The following is a 25,772-nucleotide window of genomic DNA, read 5'->3' as shown; positions in this document are numbered from 1 at the left end:
GAGATTCCTTAAGAAATTAAAAATAAACTTACGATATGATCCAGCAATCCCACTCCTGGGCATATATCCAGAGGGAACTCTAATTCGAAAAGACACACGCACCCCAACGTTCATAGCAGCACTGTTTGCAAGAGCCAAGACATGGAAACAGCCTAAATGTCCACTGACAGATGCCTGGATGAAGAAGCTGTGGTGTATTTATACAACAGAGTACTACTCAGCCACAGTAAGAATGAAATCATGCCATTTGTAGCAACATGGATGGACCTAGATAAGATTACCACACTAAGTGAAGTAAGTCAGAGAAAGACAAATGTCATATGATACCACTTACATGTGGAATCTAAAAAAAAAAAAAGATACAAATGAACTCACTCACGAAACAGAAACAGACTTACAGACATAGAAAACAAACTTATGGTTACCAGCGGGGAAAGGGTGGGAGGAAGGGATAAATTGGGAGTTTGGGATTAGCAGATACAAACTACTATATATAAAATAGATAAACAACAGGGTCCTGCGGCATAGCACAGGGAGCTACATTCAGTGTACATAATAACCTATAGTGGAAAAGAATATATATATATATAAGTATGTATATAAAAAATATATAAAACTGAAAGACTGTATATATATTTATAAAAAACTGAACCACTATGCTGTACACCAGAATCTAACAAACACTGTAAATCAACTAAACTCCAATTAAAAAAATAATAAAGGCACTGTCTTTTAAACACAGTGAAAACGAGCTGAGGCACACACAACATCCATCCTGCACAGGGCTCCGTCACCGGCGGGGTCAGGGGCTCACAGGGCACCAGGGAGGTGATTATAGGACAACATTACAGAGCAAGGCCTATAGGCGACCACAGGCCCAGCCCTGGAATTGAAATCCAGTCCCATGTTTGGGGACGTTTCTTCCCTACAGGAACCAAGCCTGAGAAGTACAAGCATTATCTCATTTTCAGAGCCTGGGAATATTAACTTATGGTGAAGAAGAATATGAAATCAAATATGGGTGTGTTGACGTATGACTGAAGCACTATGCTGCACACCAGAAACCGACACAACGTTGTAAGCTGACTATACTTCAATTAAAAAAAAAATATATATATATATACACACACACATATACACACACACACACACACTCACACAGACTTTGGGAATGGAATAGAGAAGAAGCAGTTAGGATTCTGATTTCATTGGCCACCATAGGTTTTGGTAAGCATGCCCCTCCTTTCAATACATAGACGTCATTGGTTGCAGAAGCTATAAAAGTTGAATGAGATCTTATTTCAGGTAGAAAAGTAAAAGCTAACATTTCCTGTTAGTCAAACTCAGGTCTCTGGAGGGTCAAAGCTCAGCTCATGTGACATCTTGTTCCAAAGTTTCTTTCGCTCTGAATTATGACCCATTGTCCAGATGTTGTTACCCACCAGTGGCTTGAAATCTCCTTGATATTTGATTTTTTCTTTAAACAGTTTGTTTTCAGGTCCCACACCAGCTACTCTGGTGCTGCGTGTCTTTCAGGGAGTCCACAAATGTTTACAGAATGAGTAGCAGAAGTTTAAATATTTGGAATAGTTACAAACAATGCATTTGCTGCTTTTAGTGCTGCAAGGCTTAAAGCTTAAAGGGTCTTTTAAAAAAATCACCTCTCCTGATTCAGAGAAAAATCCATTTTATTAAAACCATTTCTATTAATAGAGCAGATAGAAATGGCCCACGTGTTTCATTTCCTCCTCTTATGCCCCATTTCCCAAATTGACAGACATTTTGCTTGTCTTCCATTAATTTCACAAAAAAGTTCTGTGTCTTTACAGTGGACACTACGATATCCTGCCCAGGTCCTCTTATAAGAGTGAAGGATTTATACTCCTCCTGCTTCTAGAAGGGTTGCCAAGAGGCAGCCCTCAGCTATCAGTCCTTTGTGGGGTTGCCTCCACTGAAGACAGCTGCCTTGCCCACGTCACGCCCCCTCCAGGGGCAGCCTGCATCCCACGGGACCAGTCTATGAGGGGGAAGAAGTGCTGGGGCCTTCCGGCTCTAGCTGGAAACAACCTGGAGGTCACCCCAGCTCCAGGGCTCCCTAGGGTGGTTTGGGGCCCTTCCAGGGATCACAGCCCCACCCCCACATCTCCCTCTGCCCTGTCCTATGTTCCCCCTTGGCTTTGGTCCCAGGAGCTCTTGCTAACAAACACCTTGGCCAGCAAAGTCCATTTCACAGTCTATCTTCAAGAACTACAACCTGGGGGGGAAATATAGTTCAAGTGGTAGAGCACATGCTTAGCATGCACAAGGTCCTGGGTTCAATCCCCAGTACCTCCTCTAAAAATAAATAAATAATAATAAATAAACTTAATTGCCTCCCTCCAAAAAAAAAAAAAAACAAAACAAAAACAAACAAACAAGAAACACAACCTGTGACAGCCTCCAGACATTAGGGGTTAGGCATAAAGACTTGTTAAAGGATGAAGTGCCAGTTCTTTCCGATTTGATGTAACAATAGGGGGCACGTACAGGTAAATCCAGCACTCCCTTCCGACACGCTAAGACGCAGGAGGGAGGCCCGTGCGGGTGCTCTAAGAGTCCAGTGGAGTCTCACACCCAGGGGGGTGGGAGGAGAGGATGCCTATTGGGGCAAAATTCTTGCAGGAGCCGTGTGTAAAAGACAAGCGGGAGTCACGAGATAAGGACAAGGTAAGGAAATTGAAGCAGGAGGAAGAAAATGAAAAAAATAATGGATACATGGGAGCTCCTCGGATGCTAAAGGCAGGACACACCGGACATAGCAGGGGTGACAAGTGACACAAGAACGGGCCCAAAGCAAAGCGGCGGACACATTTGGTAGATGGTGAAAACTTGCGGGTCATCCTAATGAGCTTTGTTCTTGACCTTCATTTAGACCGAGACACAAGACACGTGGCTTTTCATGCAACCAACACTTCCAGGTTTCCCAGCTTCTCCCCTCTCCCAAAATGACTGCAGAATAAACAGCGCAAAGCAGTGCAGACACTTCAGAAGGATGACAGTGGGATGGAGAACACCATCATACAAACGTGTGAGTAATGGCATCGTCTACTGTACACAGAATCAGTCTTTAGAAGAAAAACTTCGGCACGTAAGATTTTCCAAAGTATCTTGTTTTCCTTTGAAAAGAACCTTGTCTTTTTTTTTTTCCACACCCTCTATTACATGGGTAGTACTAAACAAGTAAATAAGCATGGGCCATTGAAGAGTGACTATGTTATTTATTGCTATTGAAACAAATGCCCTGTATAGATTTTAACTTTTATGTATATGACTTAACTTCTTGCAAGTTTTACTCCTTAGCATCACTGATCCTGCGATGTTTATTTGGTCATCATACATCGTTGTCATTATGGATCAGAATGTCCACAGCATCATTCAGTGCAACACAGTGTTGGAGGTCTCTTTGCCTATCCTTGCCTTCCTTCTCACCTAGAAATTATCCATGAGTAACATTACAGAGACAAAGTTAATGCAAACAAAATCACAACTCGCAAGCCCTGCAGAAACTCTTGGTAAACAGAATTATTAGCTGTCCACCAGGAGCCATTAGGTGATGAGGTAAGATGGCTGATGGTGTTACACAAGCCCCAGAGCACAGCCAGGCAGAACCTCCTCCTCTCTCTGTCTGTTGATCTATAGATAATCTATTGATGGATCGATGATCTATCGATTGATCTATTTATCTGTATTACACACACAAGAAATAATACGGAATAAAAGTGAGTACAAACAATAACACTATAGAGGTAAACCTGAATCCGGTCTATTTTACTTAAAAAAGTAAATACTTTTAAAATTTTAATGCTCGGATTTATAATTAGCAGCCCCTCACTGCGACACCTAGGCAGGTGATCAGCGCTCAGCGGGGCGCTGCCGTGCTGCGGTGGAGAAGCCCTCCTGCAAGCAAGACGGAACCGCTGGGGCGTTGGAAGCAAGAGACAGGCACGGCCAGGTTCACAGCGTGGGTATGTCTCCCTGGCGCCAGATGGAGGATGGCATGAAGATGGAAAGAAGGGTTTGGCACAGTGTTGGAAAACCCAGGTGAGATGCGATGAGGAGCTGCACACTCTGGGCAAGGCAATCCCAGCATCCTGGCCCAGAGCGTCCATAGCTGGGCTCCATCAACGCTGACACTTGTCAACGGAGAACCTCGGGAGATTCAAGCAGGGCGACTAGCTGACCAAGGTAACTCTCTGCTTTTCCGGTCTCTCTTATTTTGAGAAGGGCCTTATGACTCTGACTAATACAGCAGAAAATTAGCTATTAGAGAAGTGCACGTGATTAGATTTGGCAATGCAGGATCTCTCAAAAACAAGTCGAAAATCTAAGTGGAATCTGTAGGAACCAGGGTTGATATGAATTTGGAAACATGTTGGCTTCTGTTGGATTTTTTTCCCCTGCAAAACTACCGTTAGTTCTATTAACATATGATCATACTGCCAGATACAAAGATATCAACTCCTCTAGAAACAGAAATTCATGTCCGTAGAGCCAAGCGCCCTACTAATTAACACATCTTTTACTCTAATCACTCCTGCCCCCCACCCCTGCCCTGACTGATGAGAACGCTTTGCGTAACTGCCAGGTAAGAGACAAATTTAGTTGTAGGTGACAAAGTATTGTCTGAGAGGCACCAAAATCCTGCCTTTGAAGGTACAGAGGAGTCAAAGAGTATATCAAAATGGTTCAAGGAAAAGGTGTCTAAATGAAAACATTTTATGACTTGGACCCCATGGTCTTCAGGTGAAGCTGTCCCTCAGTTTACTCATCCATAAAACTGGATGACAGAAAGTCCCTGTGTCATGAGGTTGTTATGGAAATTAAATGAGATGCCTGGGCAGCCCGTCCCCCAGCGCCCGGGAAGGAGGAAGTGATGAGGGTGATGATGACACATGATCGTGTCCATCACAGCATCGTGTCCGAGTGACAAACCCATTTGCTTTTTTTTTTTTTAAGAGAATGATTCCATATTGACCAAACCAATAACTAGGCTGCAGAGCCAGCCTATCCTTATCAATGGAACAAAAGCAAATTAAAAAAAAACCAAAGGGCCCATTAAGTCAAGAGATTCCTTAACAGACTAGAACGGGGCAGTAACAGTGAAGGAAAAAGGGAAGCAGGGGAGGCCAACACCCTACAACAGAGTCGGATGGGAAACAACAGTCAGACACCCTGGCTTGTACTTTGCTGCTTTTAGGACCAGAGATTTCTGGAGATTTCCTGAGCACCTCACAGATAAAGTGTTATCTTCAGAGGAAGGCTTTCTAGGTCCCAGACACAGGGAGAATTCGCCCTATTTGGCTTGTGATCAGTTTAAAAGAAGTAGGTTCTGGCTACTGATTATTCCTGGAAGAGAAGGTGAGATTTTAAGGATGATTCTCCAGGTGGTTATCGCTCATGAGAAGGAGGGCAATGGAAAGACCCAGAGACACACACAGAGGGAAAGGCACGGTGTGAATCCCCCGAAAGGAGATTTTAGATGCGGAACCGAGGAATCGTAACGTAACCCAAAGGCAAAACAGCTGATTAGGTGATGACTGTGTCAAATCAACCACTCACTGCTCAACAGATCACACTCACATGGCACAGCCTCCTAAGGCCACTTATGGGTCACGACATCGTCAAAAAGAAAGACCCCCAAACTGCTTACACCAGGACAGAAAGTCTTACAGACCTCCATGCCAGACTTCATGCTATCACGCAACATCATTTTAGAAATTCCAGAAATACTAGATTGCAGGAATGAATGTGTTTGCTCCCAGCAAGTGACATCCTGCCACCTCCACCAGCTCAGGCAGTGACACGGCAGTGTGAAATTTATTTAGAGGGAGACTTGGGATGAAAGTGGAACTGATGACCAAGACCGTGATTTTCCCGGGGAGGTACACCTCAGCGGGTTCCTTCTTCCCAGGCATCAGCCGCGCCAAGTACTTTTCAAAATACAGAGGTGCCTTTGGACCAACCACTTTTATAGTATCATGCTAATCAACGGTTTGTTGTTTTGTTTTGGGGTTTTTTGGGGAAGATGCTCCCTACATGCTTGATAACTAGAAAGAAACAGATTTAAAAATCTATTTTTTTTTTTAAATTCAAAACCTGCCTGTCTAGTCTCCATTCCATAGCAAGAAATCCACCAGCAGATGCAAATCCTCTCTCTGCTGCCCGGTCCTGTGTGCAGAATAGTTGAGTGCCCAGTACATCCTTATCTCTCTCTCTCTCTCTTTTTTTTTAGTGGATGTACTAGGGATTGAACCCAGGACCTCATGCTTGCTAAGCATGTGCTCTACCAACGAGCTATTACCCCCTACCCCGCCTTACCTCTCTTCTGGGAAAGCAAAGTTAGAGTTTGCTATTTAACAGTTTTGCTACCTTGAGTTTTGAAACCATCTCCTAAGGACCTATTAAAGGGGGAGTTTTCATGTCAAGATTCCTGGCTCATTTAATATACATACAATCAGCAATGGACCGTTTCCAACATGTTTATACTAGGAACAATGCCGGCATCACAAAACAAGCACGGTTCTATCTGCCACGAATGGTAACTATGAATATTTGAGAAGTGTGATTTACAGAAACAACTGAACAAGAGCCTTTGAAAATTCCATTTCAAACTATGTGGGATATTTACGAATGGTTTTGTTATAAAAAAAAAAAAACTATTCTTCAAACTCACATAAACCCTCTTCTTCAAAAAAAGAAAAGAAAACCAACAGCAAAAATTTAAACATTAGCTCTAGTCATTGACCACGATTCATCTTTGTTTTATTTGAATGTGGGTGCTCCCAAGAGCACACCTCAGAATTTCTCCCTCTCTAATGCAGGAAGATTAACTCTAACTGAAGGCATGTGGGGTGCCCGCAAGTGGCCACGAGGATCCGGAAGATATTTTCCCATCAAACAATTTCATTTGGCAGTTTTCTTCTTCCTCAGACAAAGAGAGAAATCAACAGCTTAAACGTTAATTTCAGGACTCACCCACATCATCCGTGCCGCACGCCCAGAGATGATAACGTTTTCCCAGATGACGGGCAGGTCACCAGTCACGTTCCAAGCAGCAGCAAGGCAGGAAGGTGAGGAAGAAGAAGGAAACATAGATTAGGAATAACTCGGCAGCTGACGTCAGCTCACTCCTCTTCTGAGATTGATAATGAGTTCTCCCCTTTCTAGAAACGTCCCCATTGCCAAGACATGGCAGGTTAAGGAGAGAGTCGCTATAGATAAACAAGGTAGATAATTCATGAGGTGTATGAAGGGACCTCTCACTAACACTTCCATTTAGCAGTCGCAAAGAGGAGAAAACGCATGCAAACCACATTGGAACAGGTGATAGATGTTTCCAGAAAGAGTCTATGAAAGAGCTGAATGGACCTACAGGAACATAAAAATGATTAAAGCAAGTCTGGACTAGAATGGGGGAAGGGAGTCTGCGACTGTTGCAAAGACTTGGGCTAACTCAAAGTCATAATCAGAAAACCTAGTAATATTATTTGTACATTCAAACAAGCATTTGACAAAAATAATTCTAATTATGCATTTTCCAAGAGTATAAATTATAATCCATTTTAGACATGGCTCCTTAAAAAGTTGACTGCCTTGGGTTGTGGGCAGCGTGTGGTTCAATGAGCTCCCCCTCGTCCCAGTGATGACTGGTGAATTTTCTTCCCGTTGAGAACATGTGAGCTTTAATGATTCTGGCCAAAGGGTACAGTCGCTCCTCTCTGGAATAGCAACTGTTTTTATTTCCTAGAGAATCAGAGAAGGGTATACACTGGTGCCTACACGAGCCACTATACTAGAACTACGCTGAGATGTCTGCTTTCAGTCACCTTCAGCCCACAGTCTCCATCGCCCTGTGCACATGGGTTGGCCTCATGGTGAGGGGACACCACCCGCATGGGGGGGTGGACTCAGGGAATCGGGGTGGGTTCCGTGGTCCTTTAAAGGAACTGGGTGATCTTAAACATCTGCTTTCTTGGGTGGAAAAAAGAGAGTGAAAGATGTCCTGGTTTTCTCATACAGTTATGATAGAGACTTTTAAAAAAAATGCTTGAAAAAGACCTCTGGGAAACACCAAGCAAGCTAAATCCAGAGTGGGCTTTGGAATATCTCTAACGGTCGTCTGCCTCTCGGCAGGAGCGCTCAGCTCCTTCCCAGCAGATGAGAAACGTCCAGGTAAGACAGGATACGCTGCAGGCTCAGCCTCGCTCTCCAACCTTATTTCCTGTCATCCGTCAGTCAAACATTGGCTTATTTCCAACCAAACGAAGGCCCATGAGTCTAGAGTAGTGATCATCCTTAAAATGTGGCCCAGGACCCCAGGAAGTCCCTAAGCCACTTCTACGAGGCCCCTGAGATCACAACAATTTTCCTAGTCACACTAAGACAGAATCTGCCTTTTCACTCTCATGCACTCAGGAGTGTACTGGGGAAGTTTCTAGAAGCTACACGATGCATAATACCTCACTCCCAGTCTCTAATACAGAAGCGGAAGCAGACATCAGAATCCACCCTCTTCTCTTAAGCCAGACATTAAAGAGATTTGCAGTAACACTCTTTAAATTATTTTTGTTTTGGAAACAGTTAACTTTCCTAAGAATATTTGTGTTCACACGGCATGGACTTCCATGGTTACTTTTCAGCAAATTGAAACTAAGTATTTTAAAAATCTCTCACTTACTATTCCTAATGCAGCACATATCCATCAATACACCACACATAACCCCAAGCTCTTTGCGATCTGTGATCATTTTTAAGGACTATATCGAGGTAGCAGGACTGAAATGTCTGAGAACCGAGGTGTCTAGATCAGAAACCAGGAGGGCAAATGATAAGAGAAGGGGGCTGCTCCTGCAGCCCCCACTGGCCACGTGCGGGGTCCTCACCTGAGAGCGGGGTCGGGCTACTCCATACACGCAGGAGGCTACAGCCCCTGGCTCTTTCCCTGTATGTGATAGTTGTAGAGAATTATTCATTGTTCAACTAACTGTTCCACCCTGTAATGATTCATTATTTAAAAAATGAGTTCCTAATGTTCCATCATAAAGCTCTTCCGCCCTGTAGTGAATCTCAGGACTGCTTTCAAAAAGAACATCTTCCCCTACACGGTTGGTGCAGCATCTGCATGGTGCTTGCCTCTTAAAACCCATGTTATGGCTAATTTGGAACTGGGAAATGTAACAGAGGACTCTATCTTCCAGTGGAGCCAAAATCAGGGTCAGAGCTCTGAGGATGCCCCGTGGGGGCGGGAGGAGACGGAGCTTCTGGGAAAGATGGCTCTTTCTAACTTCGGGGAGGCCTTCCTGTGCTGCCTGCAAACCCTTCCTGCTCACCCTCGTTGGCTCTCTGGTACCTGCCCCCTCAGAAGTTTATCCATCCCCAAGTCCCTCCTGCGTTCCCCTCTCTCTCAGGGAGAAAAATCTTGCTTCTCTCTTCACCGAGAAGCTCGAGGCAGGCAGCTCTGGGGTTAAGATTCCTGCACCATGACTATAAAATGTATGAGTTGTAACTTTAGCATTGGCAAGATAAAAATAATTATCTTAATATGCAGTTTCTGGGAATAAATAGCAGCTGAAAGCGTGATTATGATTTTAATAACAAGAAAATAATTGTATGTGAGTAACATCAGCACGAGGAGATAAACTGAAGGCCCGTCAAGGTAAGGGAATGTGCGTGCAGGGGACAGTGGAAAGTGGCCAGGCCACAAGGCTGGTCATAGCAAAAAATTTTATCAAAGTACATTCTCCAGGGATGCCTGCTGGAACAGCTTAACTGCGGGGACAGCCTGTACCTTCAAAGAAGCAACTGACAAGGTGCCAGAACCTTCCATCCGGACTGAGGTGGTGAAACGTCACGGGGGGAGGGCAGACCTTTAGAGGTGCCAAAGACACCTGAGCGAAAAAATGCGTGGATGCAAACTTCTCAGTGGAACCAACTGAAACTTTTCTTTAAAGGTGCAGCGTCTTTTGTTTTTCATTTTTTTGAGGGGTGTGAATCAAGGAGAGACAGAGTATGATTTCACAGAGATAGTCTGTGTTTTTGAATTGACTTTGGTTGGGTGAGTCACTTACCCTGTGCAAGCTTTGATTTTGCTCTCTCCATAACACTGAGCACAGAGGTGTGGTCAACGCCAGAAATAAAGGCATTTCCAGCCCTTTGATCGGAATACTTGGAGCACAGTAGGTGCTCAGTACATGGCAGTTCCTTTACTTGGTTTCTCGCCTTTTGTCTTCCTATCACAACTGGCCATCCAAGAGACGCTCAACTTTGGGGTAACCACGTAACAGAGAGAGACACAGAAAGGGAGCGAATGTATACACAGCCAAGATGGATGCCCATAATTGATGAATGGATTAAAAACTTAATCCTCTGTCCCTGCGATGATTTGGTTGAAACCCCCCTCTCTGATGTCTGACATCGGATGTGGTACCTCGATCGATGTGGCGTCTGTAAACTCCTTCAGCTTTAACATTTGTTGATCATTTACCTCCTTACTCCCTCTTGTCAAGGACCATCCTTTTCTGGGCTATGGAATCCTTCCCTCCATGGGTCTGAAACCAGCTCCTGCCTGGATGTCCTAGCTCTGTGCCCCCTGGTTTATCCCAGGAGCTCAAGACCACCTTTGAGTGGTCCTCCTGATCGTCTTTCCTTGCCCTCCCCCTGCTGTCACCTGTGGCTTCTTTTCCTTTCGTTTCCTTGGGAATCTCATGGGTTCTTGAGGGGGCTTCCTGGCATCAGGGTCGCCCGGTGCCTTGCATGGAACCACTCCTCCCCTCTCCCAGCTGCAGCTCTTACGCCTCCGGCTCCCACAAGCCCACCCGAGTTCCCCATCTCCAGCCCACCAGGTACCTGTCTGCCTCACTCTCTCTCCCCACTTCCCACCATTCAGCATCTGTCTGACCCCCAGAGCCCTACGTTTCCTTCAAATCCAGGGTGAACATAGCACCCCCGACCCCGGGAAACCTTCCCAGTCTTTCTGTCAGAATTGTGTCCCCTCTCCGGTGTTTCCCCAAAACTGGGGCGATCACTTAAAAAGTACACATAAAACATTTTTATCATGCAATAATTTCATACATGTAAATACACACAAGCAAGTCATGAAGCGTTAATAATAAAACAAACACCGGCAAACCTGTCGCCTAACTTAATAATGAGGTGAGAATATTGTCAATGTCGTTGCCTCTGCCATTCAGTCCTCCTCCCTCCCCACAACATGGGTTTTCCTAAAGAATATCACTAAATGTTGCATGGTTTTGAGCTTTATAAAAGTCATGTTCAATCATTCAATCTTTGAAAGTTTTTTGCATCATCATTATTATGATTCATCCTTGTGGCTGGTTAGAGCTAAACATTCCATTCATTTTTGTGGCTTGTATAATATCTCCTTTTGTGAATATGCCATAATTTTTTAATCCATTTTCCCATCCACAGACATTTGTGACGTTTCCAATTTAGTGCTATTATGGATATTTTGGAAACATTTCTCAGTGCACATGTGTGACTGTTTCTCAATAGTATACAATTATATGCAGAATTACTATGTTGGAAAATGTGCACATCTTTACAAGACAATCAAAATTATTTTAAATATTATTGTTATCACTTTATCTGCTTCTCTAGCAATGCATAAAAATTCAATATTTGCATAAGAGCCTCTTTTGAAATTCATCATCACTTTCTATATCACATTTATTGGCATTTATATACTTGTCTCCCTATACGATGATAAGGGTCATATTTTATTCACACTTTTATTCTCATGGCCCACATCACTACCTTGCTTGTAAAAACAAATAAGTGAAAATCAAATTGAAGTAAATGCGACAACTTGTATTTGAGTTACAAGACTTTCTGCTTTTTAATGCAAATAGCATAGAAAGATTATGGGGTTATTAATCCCTTGCACACACACAAAAATATGATTTCATTCAATCAGATTGCTTTCTCCTATCACCAGGTTAGATAAGCAGAACTAAGAAAATGGTAGTTTTATTTGAGAAAGAGAGGAACTAATAAATTTGGAACAAGGAATAGATTTTGGGAAGAAAGCCCAACTATAAGCATAAAAGTGTGACTCAGGATTGTATGTGGACACCAGAGCCCAGAGAAGTGGCTCAAGAAGATGGACGTGAGATTTGGGAAGGGGTGCTTTATGCGTATGCGCGTTCAAAGATTTTCGCTGCAGGCTACCCAGGTGATTGGCTTCCTGTTCTGCAGTCCCACCGCCGGTCCTAGTATTTCCAAAATTTGTTCATGACATACACTGAGTAATGTTGTCTGGACCAGCCTGGAAACCACCCATAATTTTCAACTTCTTCTCTCAGGGCAAAGAATTCAAAATTCCCAACAAATACTGACGTGCACTTTTGGAAAAAGGATTCATCTGTAAAATGGGGAATGCCTATATTCAGAAAGGAGGTCTCTGCCTTTTGTTGATCTAATCTTTTCACCCCTAGGACTGAGAAGAGCCAGAGGCTGAAAAAAAATAAGCATTTCCGTGCTCTTACAAATGCACAACCTCCACTAACCCCCTGTTTGATCACTGCTTATCTTCTGCTTTGAAAAATAACTCAGACAAGGAGTGCTGAAACTTACCAAAGTATGAGATCTGCGGGGCATTCCTTATGGGGGGAGAGGTAAACGTTTAAAAAAAAGACCGTGGGCTCAAAAAAAAAAAGGGAGGACGCTCTCAGTAACATTGCTCCACCTGTTCCAAAGGGCACAGGGGTACCGAAGCCCGGCTTCTCCCCCGCCGCGTGAGCGCAATTGAAAACTCCGAGGCTGCAAGACAGTTCAGAGGTCATCGACCTCGTTTGTCTCTGATGCTGGCTTTTCGCATTATGGACAAACTGATACTTCAGCAGGTCAATGCCAAAAAGCAAGCAAATTTCTGAATTCACTGTGTTTCCTTATGAACAGAGAGGAGTCAACACAAAGTAGGGAAGAACCATACCATAACTCTCCCCTGCAAGCAACCCCAGGCGGACAAGTTCAGCTTGTCGCTACCACCAGGAGACTGTCGGACCATCAGCAGAAGAATGGGTCCAGGACGGAGCTGAGTGTTTTCAGCTGAGTATTGACAGCGCTCCAACTATCTGGTGTTAAGGGAAATTGAAACCCTTGCTGAAGTTACCAGGAGAGGGTTCAGAAAGACAGAGATCACTCTGATACCTGATATTTCTGATATCTGATATCTCTCTGATGAACTCAGCCACTTAAACATTTTCAGTTTGAAAACACATTTCAAACATACATGAACAGATGTGCTCTCATTTCCGTTCTAGTTCACAGTGCTAATAAATCAAGTCACTAGAACTAATTCTATTTACTGAACACCTGCTGTGTGCTCCGTGTAAAAGGACAGCCCCACAAAAAGCTGGCTTTTGGCTAGCTATTAGGAGAGTTTGGGGATTAAGAGGTAGAAACGTCTGGTTACAAAATAAATGAGTCACGGGGATGAAATGTGCAGCAGGAGGAATATTGTTAATCACTATGTAACGTCTGCGGGGTGACAGACGATAACTAGGCTTCTGTGGTGACCATTCTGTGATACATAGAAATATCAGGTCGCTACACTGTGGCCCAGGGACAAACGCAGTGTTGGAGGTCAATTCTACTTCAAAAACAAACACGCTCACAGAAACAGAGATCAGATCTGTGGTTACCAGCGGTGGCGGTGGCACGAGGGGGGAATGAAATGAAAGTGGTCAAAAAGTACAAACTTCAAGTTATGAAATAAGTAATGCACCACACGATAAACTAAAATAATTAACACAGGTGTATGTCACACATGAACGTGAAGAGAGTAGATCCTAAGAGTTCTCACTCCAAGGAGGACACATTTTTTTCTTTTTCTTTAGTTTTGTGTCTCTATGAGATAACGGATGTTCTCGAAACTTCCTGTGGTCATTGTTTCATGCTGTGTGTGAGTCATGTCATTACTCTGTCCACCTTAAACTTCTACAGTGCTGTATGTCAGTTATACCTCAATAAAACTGGAAGAAAAAGAGAGTTTTGCAGACTCACAGACATAGAAAACAAACTTATGGTTACCAGCGGGGAAGGAGGTAGGAAGGGATAAATCGGGAGTTCAAGATTTGCAGATATGATCTACTATATATGAAACAGATAAACAAGTTCATACTGTACAGCACAGAGAACTATATTCAATATTTTGTAGTAACTTATGGTGAAAAAGAATATGAAAACGAATATATGTATGCTCATGTATGACTGAAGCATTGTGCTGCCCACCAGAAATTGACACAACAGTGTAAACTGACTGTCCTTCAATAAAAATATATTATATACAAAAAAAAAAAGAGTTTTTTTTGAGGGGGAGGCTAGGGCGATGTTCAGAGGCAATGAACACAGAAGGCGGGACAGCACCGTTACGTGACTCTGTCTGTGAACACAACGCTTGCTCTGTTGCGTCTACGAGAGCCGGCACTCGCTTTCGTCTGTATCCAACCCCATAAAGTGCAATGTGAGGGAATTATTACTTTCTTTCTTTTTTTTTTTTCTTATTCTCAAGTCTCTTCCTCAATCTTGTTACAGTTATACTTTTGGTCAGAGCAATAATTTTATGGGTCAGACACTTTTTTCCCAAATCAACCCATGTCTAGGCTGCATAGAAAGCCACTGAGGGCTCAGCCCAGCGGTTCTTTGACACGCAGCTCACAGTGAAAGCCACTTGCTACGTTCCAGGCCTGCCCAGCGAATCTTCATCGTCCACCGGCCTGACAGCTAGTCCCATGTAACCCACACTCCCTCTCCTCATGCCGAGTGGGGTCCAGGGGAAAGCATTTAAAAGATGCGCTACACCTCAGCCTGTGTGTATCGCTCAACAGATTTTAATGAAAACCATCAGGACAAATCATCCTTCTAGGCTCTATAAAGATTGCCCAGAACGTCTTTGAAATCATACAGATCTAGGAGGAGACATGAAAGGGGAGGAAAATAAAATGAAATTCCGGGTAACAGGGTTAAACAGAGAAAGTGCTGAGCCAGCTCCGAAAAGCCGTAGATTTGACTGTCATTAGGCCAATGTGACCAATTGTGCAGAGAACAAAAACGACATTACCTGCACTTATAGTGATAATAATATCACTATTATTGCTGTTATTAAACAATTCATTAGTGTTTCTACATAGCAGACCCTGTGCAAAGTGATATTTTTATTTCCTTGCGTCAAAATTGTGTTTCCATAACAGTAATGTGTAAAAACTGTCATGAAGTGTATGCCATGTCATCAGGCTTAAAAAAAAAAAAAAGAGGCTTATAATCTATGATGATGCTTTAGGATTGTAAGATTTGAAAGCCAAAGCAGCTGTAAGTCTGTCGTAAAGATGAACAAACTGTCATCTAGGGAAATTAAGTGCCGATGAACCCACAATCTGGAAAATTACAACACTGCCGATTTTTCCTGAAACACACGTATCTTCTAACTGTATCTAGGGGAGAGCAGAGTTACACTTAAGACCGAAATACTATGTGAAATAACCCAGAAGATAAAGAGTATATTCATGTATTCAAAGCACAAGGCATAAAACAAAACATCGTGACACTTTTTCACTTAGTGCAAAGGTTTGATGACGGGGTCACACGTACACTTAAGGAGCATTACTCACTGCTGTATTACCTAATTCATATCCATCTTTAATATGGTTTTCAAAGGAAGCAAACAGCTAAGAATAGCACAAATTACTCATCCTTTATAAATACAATGTGGATGATGTTGGAACATGATCACATTCCCCAGGAATCATAAATTTTGTGAGAGCAAAAGATCGAACCGACCTGTTAAGAATGAGATCTCTACATTTTCAGCTTTTGTTACTCCAACATCCAGCCACAGGAGAAAAAGGAGTCGTCTCCTGGAAAGCACCCAGGTCAAGGGAGGAGAGAGTCAAGGTCCCAGGCCCGTGTGGGGTGTGATGCTAGTTGCAAAAGCTCCTAACTTTCTGTCCTCCCCGGTCATCAAACTTACTCCCCGCAAAGCCTGAGCTTTCTATATCTACCCTCCTCATGTTACTCTTCTACATAGAAGGATCCATGGTTCCCCATTGCCTATTTGATGAAGTCCAAGATTTCATAAGCTCACAAGGTGAGTATATTTGTTCAAGCCTTTGTGACATGCCAGGGATTTTATATGAAAACACAAAAGCTGTAACAGACTCAGAGGGTGAGACAGAGGACGCCTGCTCCATGCTCCATCCTAACAGCCGGATGCTTGTATCTGGGTCCGGAGTGAAAGACCCACTTCAATTCAGTTCAGTCACAGAATCCACCAGGTGACCCTGCTGCGCCTCCAAGGTGAGAGGATGGGGCCAGGGGGTAACACAGCCGGCTGAGCAGTGATGCAGAACCTGCACCCACCTGCTGGCAACATGGGGGACTCTCCATGGGTTCCGGCCACGGTGGGTTGGTCGGCATCCTTGGGGGCATTTGGGATCTCTGAGGTCAAGTGTCGCTAAGGTGGCCAGAATAAAAGCAAGTGAAAATGGTGGGATGCAGGCAGCACAGAGAGAACCTGGTTTTGCAAGCAGGGAAGGGACCCTCAGGGACTCCTCAGGTCAGTTAGGAGAAATCTGACTATATTTAGAAGTCCCACGATTGCAGGTGGTGACAGTCAGCTGTATTATTACCCTTATTAAGCCGTTTGGCCAGGGAAACACGGGTTACTCTTGCATCCACTGTAAATTAAACTGCTCTTCTGAGAAAACAGATCCTCTCTGTCCATTTGGAAAAAAAAAAAGTGAAGTGCAGCAATTTTACCTAATTATCTTGGTAATTAAATGATCAATGTGGATCACTTTAAGATTGAGGAGTCTAAATGAATTTGTCAAGGATTATTTTAGGGCAGACAGAGACAAATGTCTACGAACTCAATATTTTCCCAATAACGAGTGATGCAGACGGACAGTAGATCAACAAAATAATAATTTCTGTTCAATTTCAAAATGCAGAAACATTTTGCAAGTAGGGTTACCAGGTTTATCTTCCCAGTTGCATTTTACTTTGGTTACTATTAAAAGAAAACTTGAAAAGCAACAAAGAGAAAATTACATTTCAATATACTTTGGATTAAAGTTTTTTTTTAATGATTAAAAAATAGATTTGCAGGTACTATTTGCAGATACCAACTACTATACATAAAATAGATAAACAGCAAGTTTCTACTGTACAGCACAGGGAACTATGTTCAACATCTTGTAGTAACCTATAATGAAAAAGAATATGAAAATGAATATATGTATGACTGAGACATTACGCTGTGCACCAGAAATTGACACAACATTGTAAACTGACTATATTTCAATTTTAAAATATTATAAGAAATCTGTAAAAAAAAAAATAGAATCAAAAGCTTGAAACATAAATACTGAGAGTAATATTTGATTAGTTAAATATGAGTTTTCATACTGAAGTATTAATAAAACATACATCATATGACACTAGTTTGAGCACTTACTATCTGCCAGACATTTCACAAGAATTTTTTCTAGTTCTTATGACAGCTCTGCTAGGGAGGTGTTACTAAACTCGTTCTGCAGAAGAAACTAAGACTTGGAACCCTGAGGGGACGTGTCCCTGGACATTCAGCTAGAAGCTGCCGGCTCTGGAGCATGGCTGGGTGAGTGTGGGGCTTGACTCTCTCCCATCTTGCACCCAGATCGTTATCGCGGGGTCTGCTTCCAAGCGAATCCAGACCAAGACACGCAGAGACTCTGACCTGTGTACGGGCGGCGGGGGGGAAGCTTAGCTCACAGGAGTGTGGAAGGTGGCTGAAGGTAGGGAGAACACTCTTCAGAAACGGCCTTACTTACACAATTTCTAAGGATCCCCGTTGACAGTCACTGTCAAGACTGTGATGACAGGGTGTCTGAGAGATCAGGATGAAAGTGAAACACTGAGACCCAGACGGACAAGAGGCAAAGCGTTCCATCTTCTGTGTGTCCCCACCCCAGCATCCACCCATGAATGATCCATTTCCCCTTTGCCCCAAAAGGTCCCTGCCCTAGACTCCCTACACTGTGGGACGTGTACTGAACACAGCAGGGAGTCTCTCTTGCTCATTTTATGTCATGTCCCTGTGTTTATTCTGCTTTTTAGGGTTTGCAGCTACCTATTTTTAAACATCCTCATTTTGTAAAGATATTTTCTTATTCACAACTCAAACTAAAAAGGGCACTCAACCTTCAAAACAGCAACTATTTTGGGTGGAATGCAAATGAATCTCAATCTGTTTTAAAGCAGACCTCTAGCTTAGCCAAATGGTCTTTGCCCCCATGGGCTTCTGGTTTAATAATTTGGCTCTGCAGAATTTTGTGGCTGTTGGGGGAAAGAAATAAGTTCTTTATTTAAAGGTGAATATGAGTCTCTGATTAAATACCTGCTTGAATTTGAATTAGTTGTTGTGAATTTTCCATAATGTACTTAATGGAAGTATAGTTAGTTTCATGTGTACAGCAAAATGATTCAGTTATACGTGTGTGTGTGTGTGTATATATATATACACACACACACACATATGAATTCTTTTTCAGACTCTTTTCCATTATAGGTCATTACAATATATTGCCACAATATACTTTTATGCTGAAGAGGTTAGAGAGATAGAAAGATTTACATAGCAAAATGCTGATTTTTAAAAAACTATCAATCAAGTAATTAAAATATTGTTTCTTACTTTAAGATGTTATTTGGTTTTTTTTTCCATTTTCTATGTGATATAGGGAACACTATCATTTCCATGTGCCAGTTTGAAACAGTGCCCTGAATAGGATTCACACATGTGGCCAAATGTTTTCACATGGTAGATGACCAGTATCTTTTCCATTCTGTAACATATTTATGGAAACTCTATAAACACCATGTGTCAAAATCTATATGGTATAGATACAATTGCTCTTGATCACTTAGATCATCCAATTTCTCAGATCTCAGAAGAGGTTTGAGAATATAATCCCAACATTATATAATAAAGCGTCTCATTCCCAACTCTTCAAACCTTCAGTACCTGATCATGCCCTGTTTTTCTTCCCTCTAGTTCATTCCTCATGTGCAATGGGCTGTTTATATCTATTTGATGAGGATGGATTTATCCTCTCAAGTTTGAAGGCTTATATATTGAAGAGTGTTTGGAAGCATGTCTGTTTCTGGAACATGGAAGCTGGCAAGATTTTTATAATTTGTTTTCCACCTGTCCTCAAACCTACTGTAAACACAAGAGTATCAGGTAAGTCTTTTCATTCTTCTAGATTAGAAACATTCAAACTACTCCCCAGGCTAATTAGCACACGCATAATTATGTATTTTGATAATACAGTATGTATATTTTGTCAGTCAAGGAGCCACGATGAATCAGATGAAGAGCTGCCTGAAAGGAATTCCAGATCAGACAAATTCAGGAGCCCCAGACCAAGAATTCCTCCATGTATCTGGATGCCGTCAGCATTTATGGGCACCGTGCGTAGCAAATCTGTTGTCTTCCAGCCCAATCACTATCAACTTGGCTTCCCCACCTCCTAGGCTGCTTTGGAAAGCTCTGTCCAACACACATGACTAGAAGCCCATTTCTACAATGAAGAATGTTAATAGTCATACAGATTCCTCCAGCTACCAGAGCTTAAGTCATTCATGCAATGGGACCAAAAGGAGGCAGAGGGTGGTTTGTGAAGCTTCAGATAATTGCCTCTTTTCCACTTTGCCTATAAAGACCCGATCGCTCAAGGGTTGGCTACTTCTTCCTCTTATGGACTTGAATTGGGTTTGAAACACCCTTTTCCTTCTGTCACTGCCCTTCTCTGGCATCACAACACAATCACTCTCTCATTAAGTTATGCAGCCCCCACTCTAGGCATCACTTAGTGATGGACACAAAGATAAATCAGGTCTCAATCAATGGGAACACATTGAAGAATAAAGACATGGTACGTGCTGTGTGAGAGTAAAAAGCCAAGATCTGCTGAGAGATGAGAGACCTTCCGAGACTAATGAAGGGAAGCTTCAGAAGGAAGGAGTATTGGAATCTTGAAGAACTGGTGGGATTTCAAGATGAAGGTAGGGTGAGGTTAGGCATTTCACTTAAAGGAAATGGATGAGCAAAGGACCTGAAAATGAAGCCTAAAGTCATGCATCCAAAATGGTGGCAGGTGCCTTGGGTTTCGAGCTGGGGTCAGTGGGAGACCACACTGAGCATGCAGACATGGGCAAGCCAACATCGGGTTGTGAGCACAGATCTAAAGGACTGAGATCTTACCGTGCAGGAAATAGGAGCGACCTGAGGTTTGGAGCCAGGGAGTGATGTAATCAAAACTGTACGGTAAAAGGATTGAGCTAGAAGCACAGGTTGGGGGGTGGGGATGAGAGGAGGCCAGGATTTTGGCCACAACGATCCAAGCAGGACGTGACAAGAGCCTGGGGCAGGACCAGTGGCAATAACAATAGAAAGGAGGTGACAGTGGGAGACCCCCAACACAACCACTGGCATTTCTGTGGTGTGTGTCTATGTGGAAGTGATGCTAGAAGAGACAGTATTAAAAATGAAGACTAGGCTCCTGCCTGGTGACTCAGGACCTGCACTAGAAAAGGGAAGAAAGTATGAAACTGATGAATGAAACTGATGAATTCATTCATATTCAGCCTGAGGTGACTGCAGAACCTCTGGGTAAAAATATCTACCCGGCAGCTGGAAATATGAGACCAGATTTCTCATGGCGGCTAAAGAGAAAGACCTGGTAATCATTCGTCCAGGATGAAAATCGGTTCAATACAACCGGAAGCTTGTTGCCGGGGCAGCTAAGTAACTGTGTTTCCACGTTACTGACTTCACCAGGAGGTGTTCTTGCCCCGTGTTAGTGACAGGGACCCTGTGGTGACGTTGCATAGTGCACTGGAGCAGCAGTGCGGTGGCTGAGATCCGATTCCTGGTTTTCCCCCCCGCACTGAGACATGACACCTCCCTTTGTCTCCGAGTTCCCAGGGAAAGTACCCCCGTGCCTTCCTTTGCCCAGATCTCTTTTTTTCCACTTCTGATCTTGGTTCATCCCACTTGACTGAAATCCTCCTAGTGGGCCCCAATTATATTCCAAGCCATCCCCTATCTCATCACTGCTCTTAACCTAGTGAGCTGCTCACTCCCTCATTACAGAGGATTCCAAGATGTTGTCCTTTTAGCTCTGATGTCTTGTATTCAGCCCCACCAGGATCAGAGCCCTTGTATTAGCTTTGGGCTACGTGACTGGTGGCCCTTCAGAACCTACCAGACCCAGACCTGTTTGTACAGCATCTGTCCCCGGGACAAGCGCTTCCAAACCGAAGCCTCACATGCTACTCGACTTGCTTTTGAACACACTGATTTTCTTCTCCTCAGCAGTTTGGTGGCTACTTTGATTTCTCTCCTGCAGTTTCATTGACTCTCTGGACCAGTGACAAATCAGAAACTTTGCAACAGTTATTTATATTTCTCCATCTTTACTGTGAAGATCATGGTTCAATAGTGTTAAAATCTTCAACCCCTTTAGCAGCTCTCCGTGGAAAGTCATATTTTCTAACTAATTGTGTGTCTTGCTGTTCCTGGTCAACTAGCTCCGAATTGGAAAATTCTCTGTTCCATGTGCTCGCTCTCACACTCCTTCCCCAGGCCTCTGAAGTCATCAGTGGATTCTCACGGTGTGGCAGGTGAAAATTATTACTCCTTTCAGATGAGGAAGCGGCTGCCCAGAGTGGCGTGACTCATCCCATCCCTGGGTCTATTTAATGAACGTTCACAGTCAAGCGCTCTGACTTCAAGTCCTACAGAAATCATTCCCTGCTTGAGTGTTTGCTTTTTTTTTCTGTCAGAGAAAGCATGTGAACATTCAGTGTGATGTGAGGAAAGCTAGGAATGTGGGATGGGGGAACACGAAGAAGAGAAGAAACAAGAGGCTTAGAGACTGCTCTGAAATACAAGACCAGTGGGCATGGAGGCGAGAGAGAAGGCTCAGGAGGTGGTGCTGGGAGGAACAGATGTGCAGATGGGCTTTGAGAAAGTTCTTACAAGTCTGTTTATATGGACCTCTTCCGTCCCCAAATCCAAACCACGGGACCATCCTCAGTGGGGTGCCCCTTGCTGCTGCCACTCAGAGAACTTACGTCCCTTAACTTTCTCACATATCTATACGGCAGCACCAAAATCGTGGCTCTTTTGTGGCCTGCCAATGCGCATGTCAGGTTCAACCTTGAGTTCCTAACATTTGGATGATGAATTTATCTAAAATGGATAGAACCCTAGTGAACGTGGTGACGTCTCCGTTTCTAAAGGTATTCCATCTGAGACTGTTACAGAGGGACTTCATTCTCGTGCAACTGTCCTGTTATTTCTCAATTTCCTAACATCTTAAAGTGCATTCTTATTTAAAGTGACTTCACCAGTCCCAGATAGTTTAAAACCACATGTAAGCAAGGCACATCAGTCCTCAAACTGACTAAAGGGTTTAGTATTCTGATTTTCAAAATGATTGATCCTAGAAATTATTAAATGACTTTTCAGGCCAACATTTAAAGTTATAAGCACCGTCTATACATGTTTGTTGAACACGTAGTATACACCGGGCCCTGGGGCATGAGGATAAGGACGACAGAACTCTGCCCTCAAAGCTTCCATGCCATCAGGAGCATACCTCCTTTACTGGGATGGAGAGATCATAGCCTATTTACAAAATTTAGGTTTTAGAGCTCTGCTCCCCCTTGGAACACAGAATGTTTTCCTGAGGTCACTACGTGTTCTAAGAAGTCTGTTTAAAAGTCGTCTTTGGAAACTAACGTTACAGGAGAGGATCTTGACTCCTCGGTGTCACTTAAGTCTGAACATAATTGATCCAGCTGGGAAATGCCTGTGGCAGACAAGAGAAGGCCTGCAAGGTCATTTCCAAACCAGCCTGAACTTGAACGCTTCCCCACCGTAAATTAAGAGTAGAGGTAACAGCACCCCCACCGCAAAGCACGACCCCAGCTTGGGGAGGACGGGCCTGGCCTGGCCCTGCGATGACTGTCATTAGAAGAAATGCACCCAGCCCCTGCGCTACCAGATTACAGTCTGTTTCCAATCAAATGGAATTTGGAATAAACCGGAATTAGATTTGGGATTTACAGTCGTTTCCACTTTTATTCATTTCCTGGAATCCAGGCCTCTCCCCGCCCAGTCTTAATCCAAAGCACTTCGAAGGGAATTACGCAGGACTTGTCCACCAGCCTCAGCTGGGGGCGCAGCGGGCTGGAAGCCCCGGTCCCTCGGGAGAGCGGCGCCAAGGGCCGGACCTCTGGCCTGGGTCAGCCTCGCCCGGCGGCGCTCGACGGCGCTCCCCGCCGGATCCCGCATTCTCCCTTTCCGCGGCTTTTGGACGCCGCCCCTCGCTCCCCAGAGGATTTCGCCTCCAGCACCCCCGGCTTTCTGGGCGCAGAGGATTCATTTCTGCAGAATCAAAAGCGAAAGCCGCGGGCCGAGGGGGCGGCGGAACGCGCTGCAAGGCCGCTGCTCCGGAATCCGCAGCGGCCGCGAGGGCGGTCTTCACACGGCGCCCGCCTGGACCGCAACTTCCAGGGCAACTCTGGCGCCCCGGGGACCGCCGCGGCCCCCACGCGCCCTCCCACTCCGGCGCCCAGCCCTCCGGCTCCCGCGGCCCGGGGGCGCCCGCTCGCAGGTCGTCCCCAGCCAGCCCCACGCCTGCGCCGCGCGCCCCGCGCCGGCCCGCCCGCCCCTGGTTCCTCCGCCTCCGACCTGGACCCGCCAAAGTGGGTCTAGATGCTCAGTGACCCCCAACTTCGGCTTCCCGAGTGGCACGACGCCCTCCCTGAAGCGTGGCCTCGCCTCCGCCAGCCTCTACCCGAGGTCCTTCCAGCCGAGCCTCCGGAAGACGAAATGCCTGGCGAGGGGCCCTCCTCTGCATTTTGGAAACCTGCCTCCTTCGCCTCAAGAGCGCTCTGATCCCCCACCTGCACTCTCCGGCCGGATGGTTTTCACCCTGGGACGCGCCTAGGTGGGGCAACGGGGCCGGGGGGTGGGGTGCTGGCAGCTGGAGCGGGAGGAGGAGGGAAGCCAGCCGCGCTGAGTTGGTGGCATGCAGCTGCAAGCCGCTCGCGGCTCGGGGCGGCGGGGCCCAGCGGCTCGGACGGGCAGGGAGAGCGGGCTCCTGCGCCTCTGCCTCACGGAGGTACACACACACACATACCACACTGTCGCCAGCACCCCCACGCCGCAAGCTAGGATGCGGAGGTCAGAGCCACTGTCCACTTCACGGCAGGGGCTGAAACGTCCAGATGGAGGCAGCGGCTCTCGCCTCTTCTTTAAGGTTGGCAACATCCTAGAAGGCCCCTAATTTCCCAGAGTGAACAAGGTCTGGCTTCTGAGATTCCATTCCCTGGACAAGCAGTTCAAGCTGCAGGGGCAGGGATGGACAGAGGGAGCACTGGAGAGCGAGCCGGCGCCCACCTCCGCCCTCGGCACAGAGAACTGGCCCGCCGCACCCGCTCCAGCGCACAGCGAGACGGCTGAGGCCAGGGAGCCTAACCCCCGGGCGCTCCAACTCGGGCGAGGGTAGGGAGGGGAGTGATAGCAGCAACCACTTCGCGCGTTGGCAAAAGCAAGGACTCTCCAAATAGGCTGCGCCGCGGCCGCGGAGGGGTGGGGGCGAGAGGGGCGAAGGAGGAGTTGCGGGGCCGAGAGGAATGACATCCTCTGGTGCCCGGGGCTCGCGGGGACTGAAGATTCGTGTGCTCGCCCGGCCCGGCGCGCTCACTCCCGGGGTTCTCAGAGGCGCCGCGCCCGGCTCCTGCTGAGGCTCCAGAATCGCGCGCACAGGAAAGATCCCGGCCCGCTGCACCCAGGGTGCCAGCCCTCCGGCCACCTCAAAGCCTCTCTCTGTCCGTCTCTCGCCACGAATGCCCGCTCTGGAGTCCCTGCCGATTCCAGGCGGGCCGGGCTAGAAAGCCCCCGGCCAGGCCAGCCTCGCCCCTTCCTCGCCTTCTCCCTCCTCGACCTCGAGCCAAGGGCAGGCGCCCGTGCCCTGGCTCCTGCCCACTGGGCGAGCCGGCGTCCCGGCCAGCGCCCGGCTGCAAAGGGGGATGGGGCAGGGAAAGGAAAGGCACTCACCTGGGTCACCGGGAGCCTCCCTCTCCGGTCCCTCCCGGAGCCCGTTCGCCGTCCCCCTGCGCAACCTTCCTTGAAGAAAAAAAGTAGCGCAAGGGCAGATGAGAGGTAGGGAGGCTCACAGGTCCCTGCGCTGAGGCTTTTTTCCTTTGGATTCTCCCGGGTCCAGTCTCGGGTTCCGCCGCGGGAAAGAGCTCCTGGAGGCTGGAAGGGGCCGCCAGAGCCGGGCTCCCTCGCAGCGGTGGCGGTGGCGCCTCCAACTTGCCACCTGCAGCGCGCGCCGGGCGCCTGTGACAGCCCGCGCCTCTCGGCCCGCGCCAGCCCGCCCTCCCCGGCCGCTGGTTGGCTGCGCCGGGCGCCCGGGCGGTCCCCGCCCTCGGCCCCGCCCCGCTCCCGCCTCCGAGCTGCCGCTCGCCGAGTGCGGCTCCTTCCAGGCCGCCCCGGGCTTTATAGCCGGGAGTTCTGGGAGCGGCTGAGGCGTCTGCAGACGGGAAGAGTCCTGCACACACGCGGGCACGCGCAAATTGCGTGTCGCTTGGGGCCTGGAGGAAAGACAGAGGGTGTGAGAAGTGCCCTCCGTGTGCCTGAAGGGGACCTGGTACCTGGG

At 46.0% G+C, this 25,772-nt stretch overlaps 1 protein-coding gene and 1 long non-coding RNA gene across 5 annotated transcripts in view; one reads left to right on the top strand and one right to left on the bottom strand.

The window, feature by feature from the left end:
• Positions 1-25,436, bottom strand: part of LOC105071417 (band 4.1-like protein 3) — a 190,102-nt gene extending 164,666 nt beyond the window's left edge. The window contains exon 1 of one of the 3 annotated variants that reach the window (XM_074352480.1): positions 25,169-25,436. Coding sequence is in view for 1 of the 3 variants with exons in the window: in XM_074352472.1 (XP_074208573.1) it covers positions 33-114 (82 nt within the window). In the remaining 2 variants the exon portion in view is untranslated. Of the gene's footprint in view, positions 1-32; positions 178-24,248; positions 25,120-25,168 lie in introns of those variants that run through there. The other 2 variants (XM_074352481.1, XM_074352472.1) reach the window with 2 other exon arrangements.
• On the top strand, positions 15,502-23,781 carry LOC141574944 (uncharacterized). 2 transcript variants are annotated; one of them, XR_012502093.1, is made up of 3 exons: positions 15,502-16,141; positions 17,544-17,671; positions 19,088-23,781. It is a non-coding gene; the product is annotated as an uncharacterized LOC141574944 (long non-coding RNA). The 2 variants fall into 2 exon arrangements; XR_012502094.1 differs by lacking the exon at positions 15,502-16,141 and having other exon boundaries at positions 16,511-17,671; positions 19,088-19,276; positions 19,384-23,781.
• Positions 25,437-25,772: the final 336 nt, after the last annotated feature.

This window comes from Camelus bactrianus, chromosome 24 (genome assembly GCF_048773025.1).
Source record: "Camelus bactrianus isolate YW-2024 breed Bactrian camel chromosome 24, ASM4877302v1, whole genome shotgun sequence".
Taxonomy (NCBI): domain Eukaryota; kingdom Metazoa; phylum Chordata; class Mammalia; order Artiodactyla; family Camelidae; genus Camelus; species Camelus bactrianus.
The sequence above is the reverse complement of the archived record's forward strand: the minus strand, read 5'-3'. Positions and strand labels throughout refer to the sequence as shown.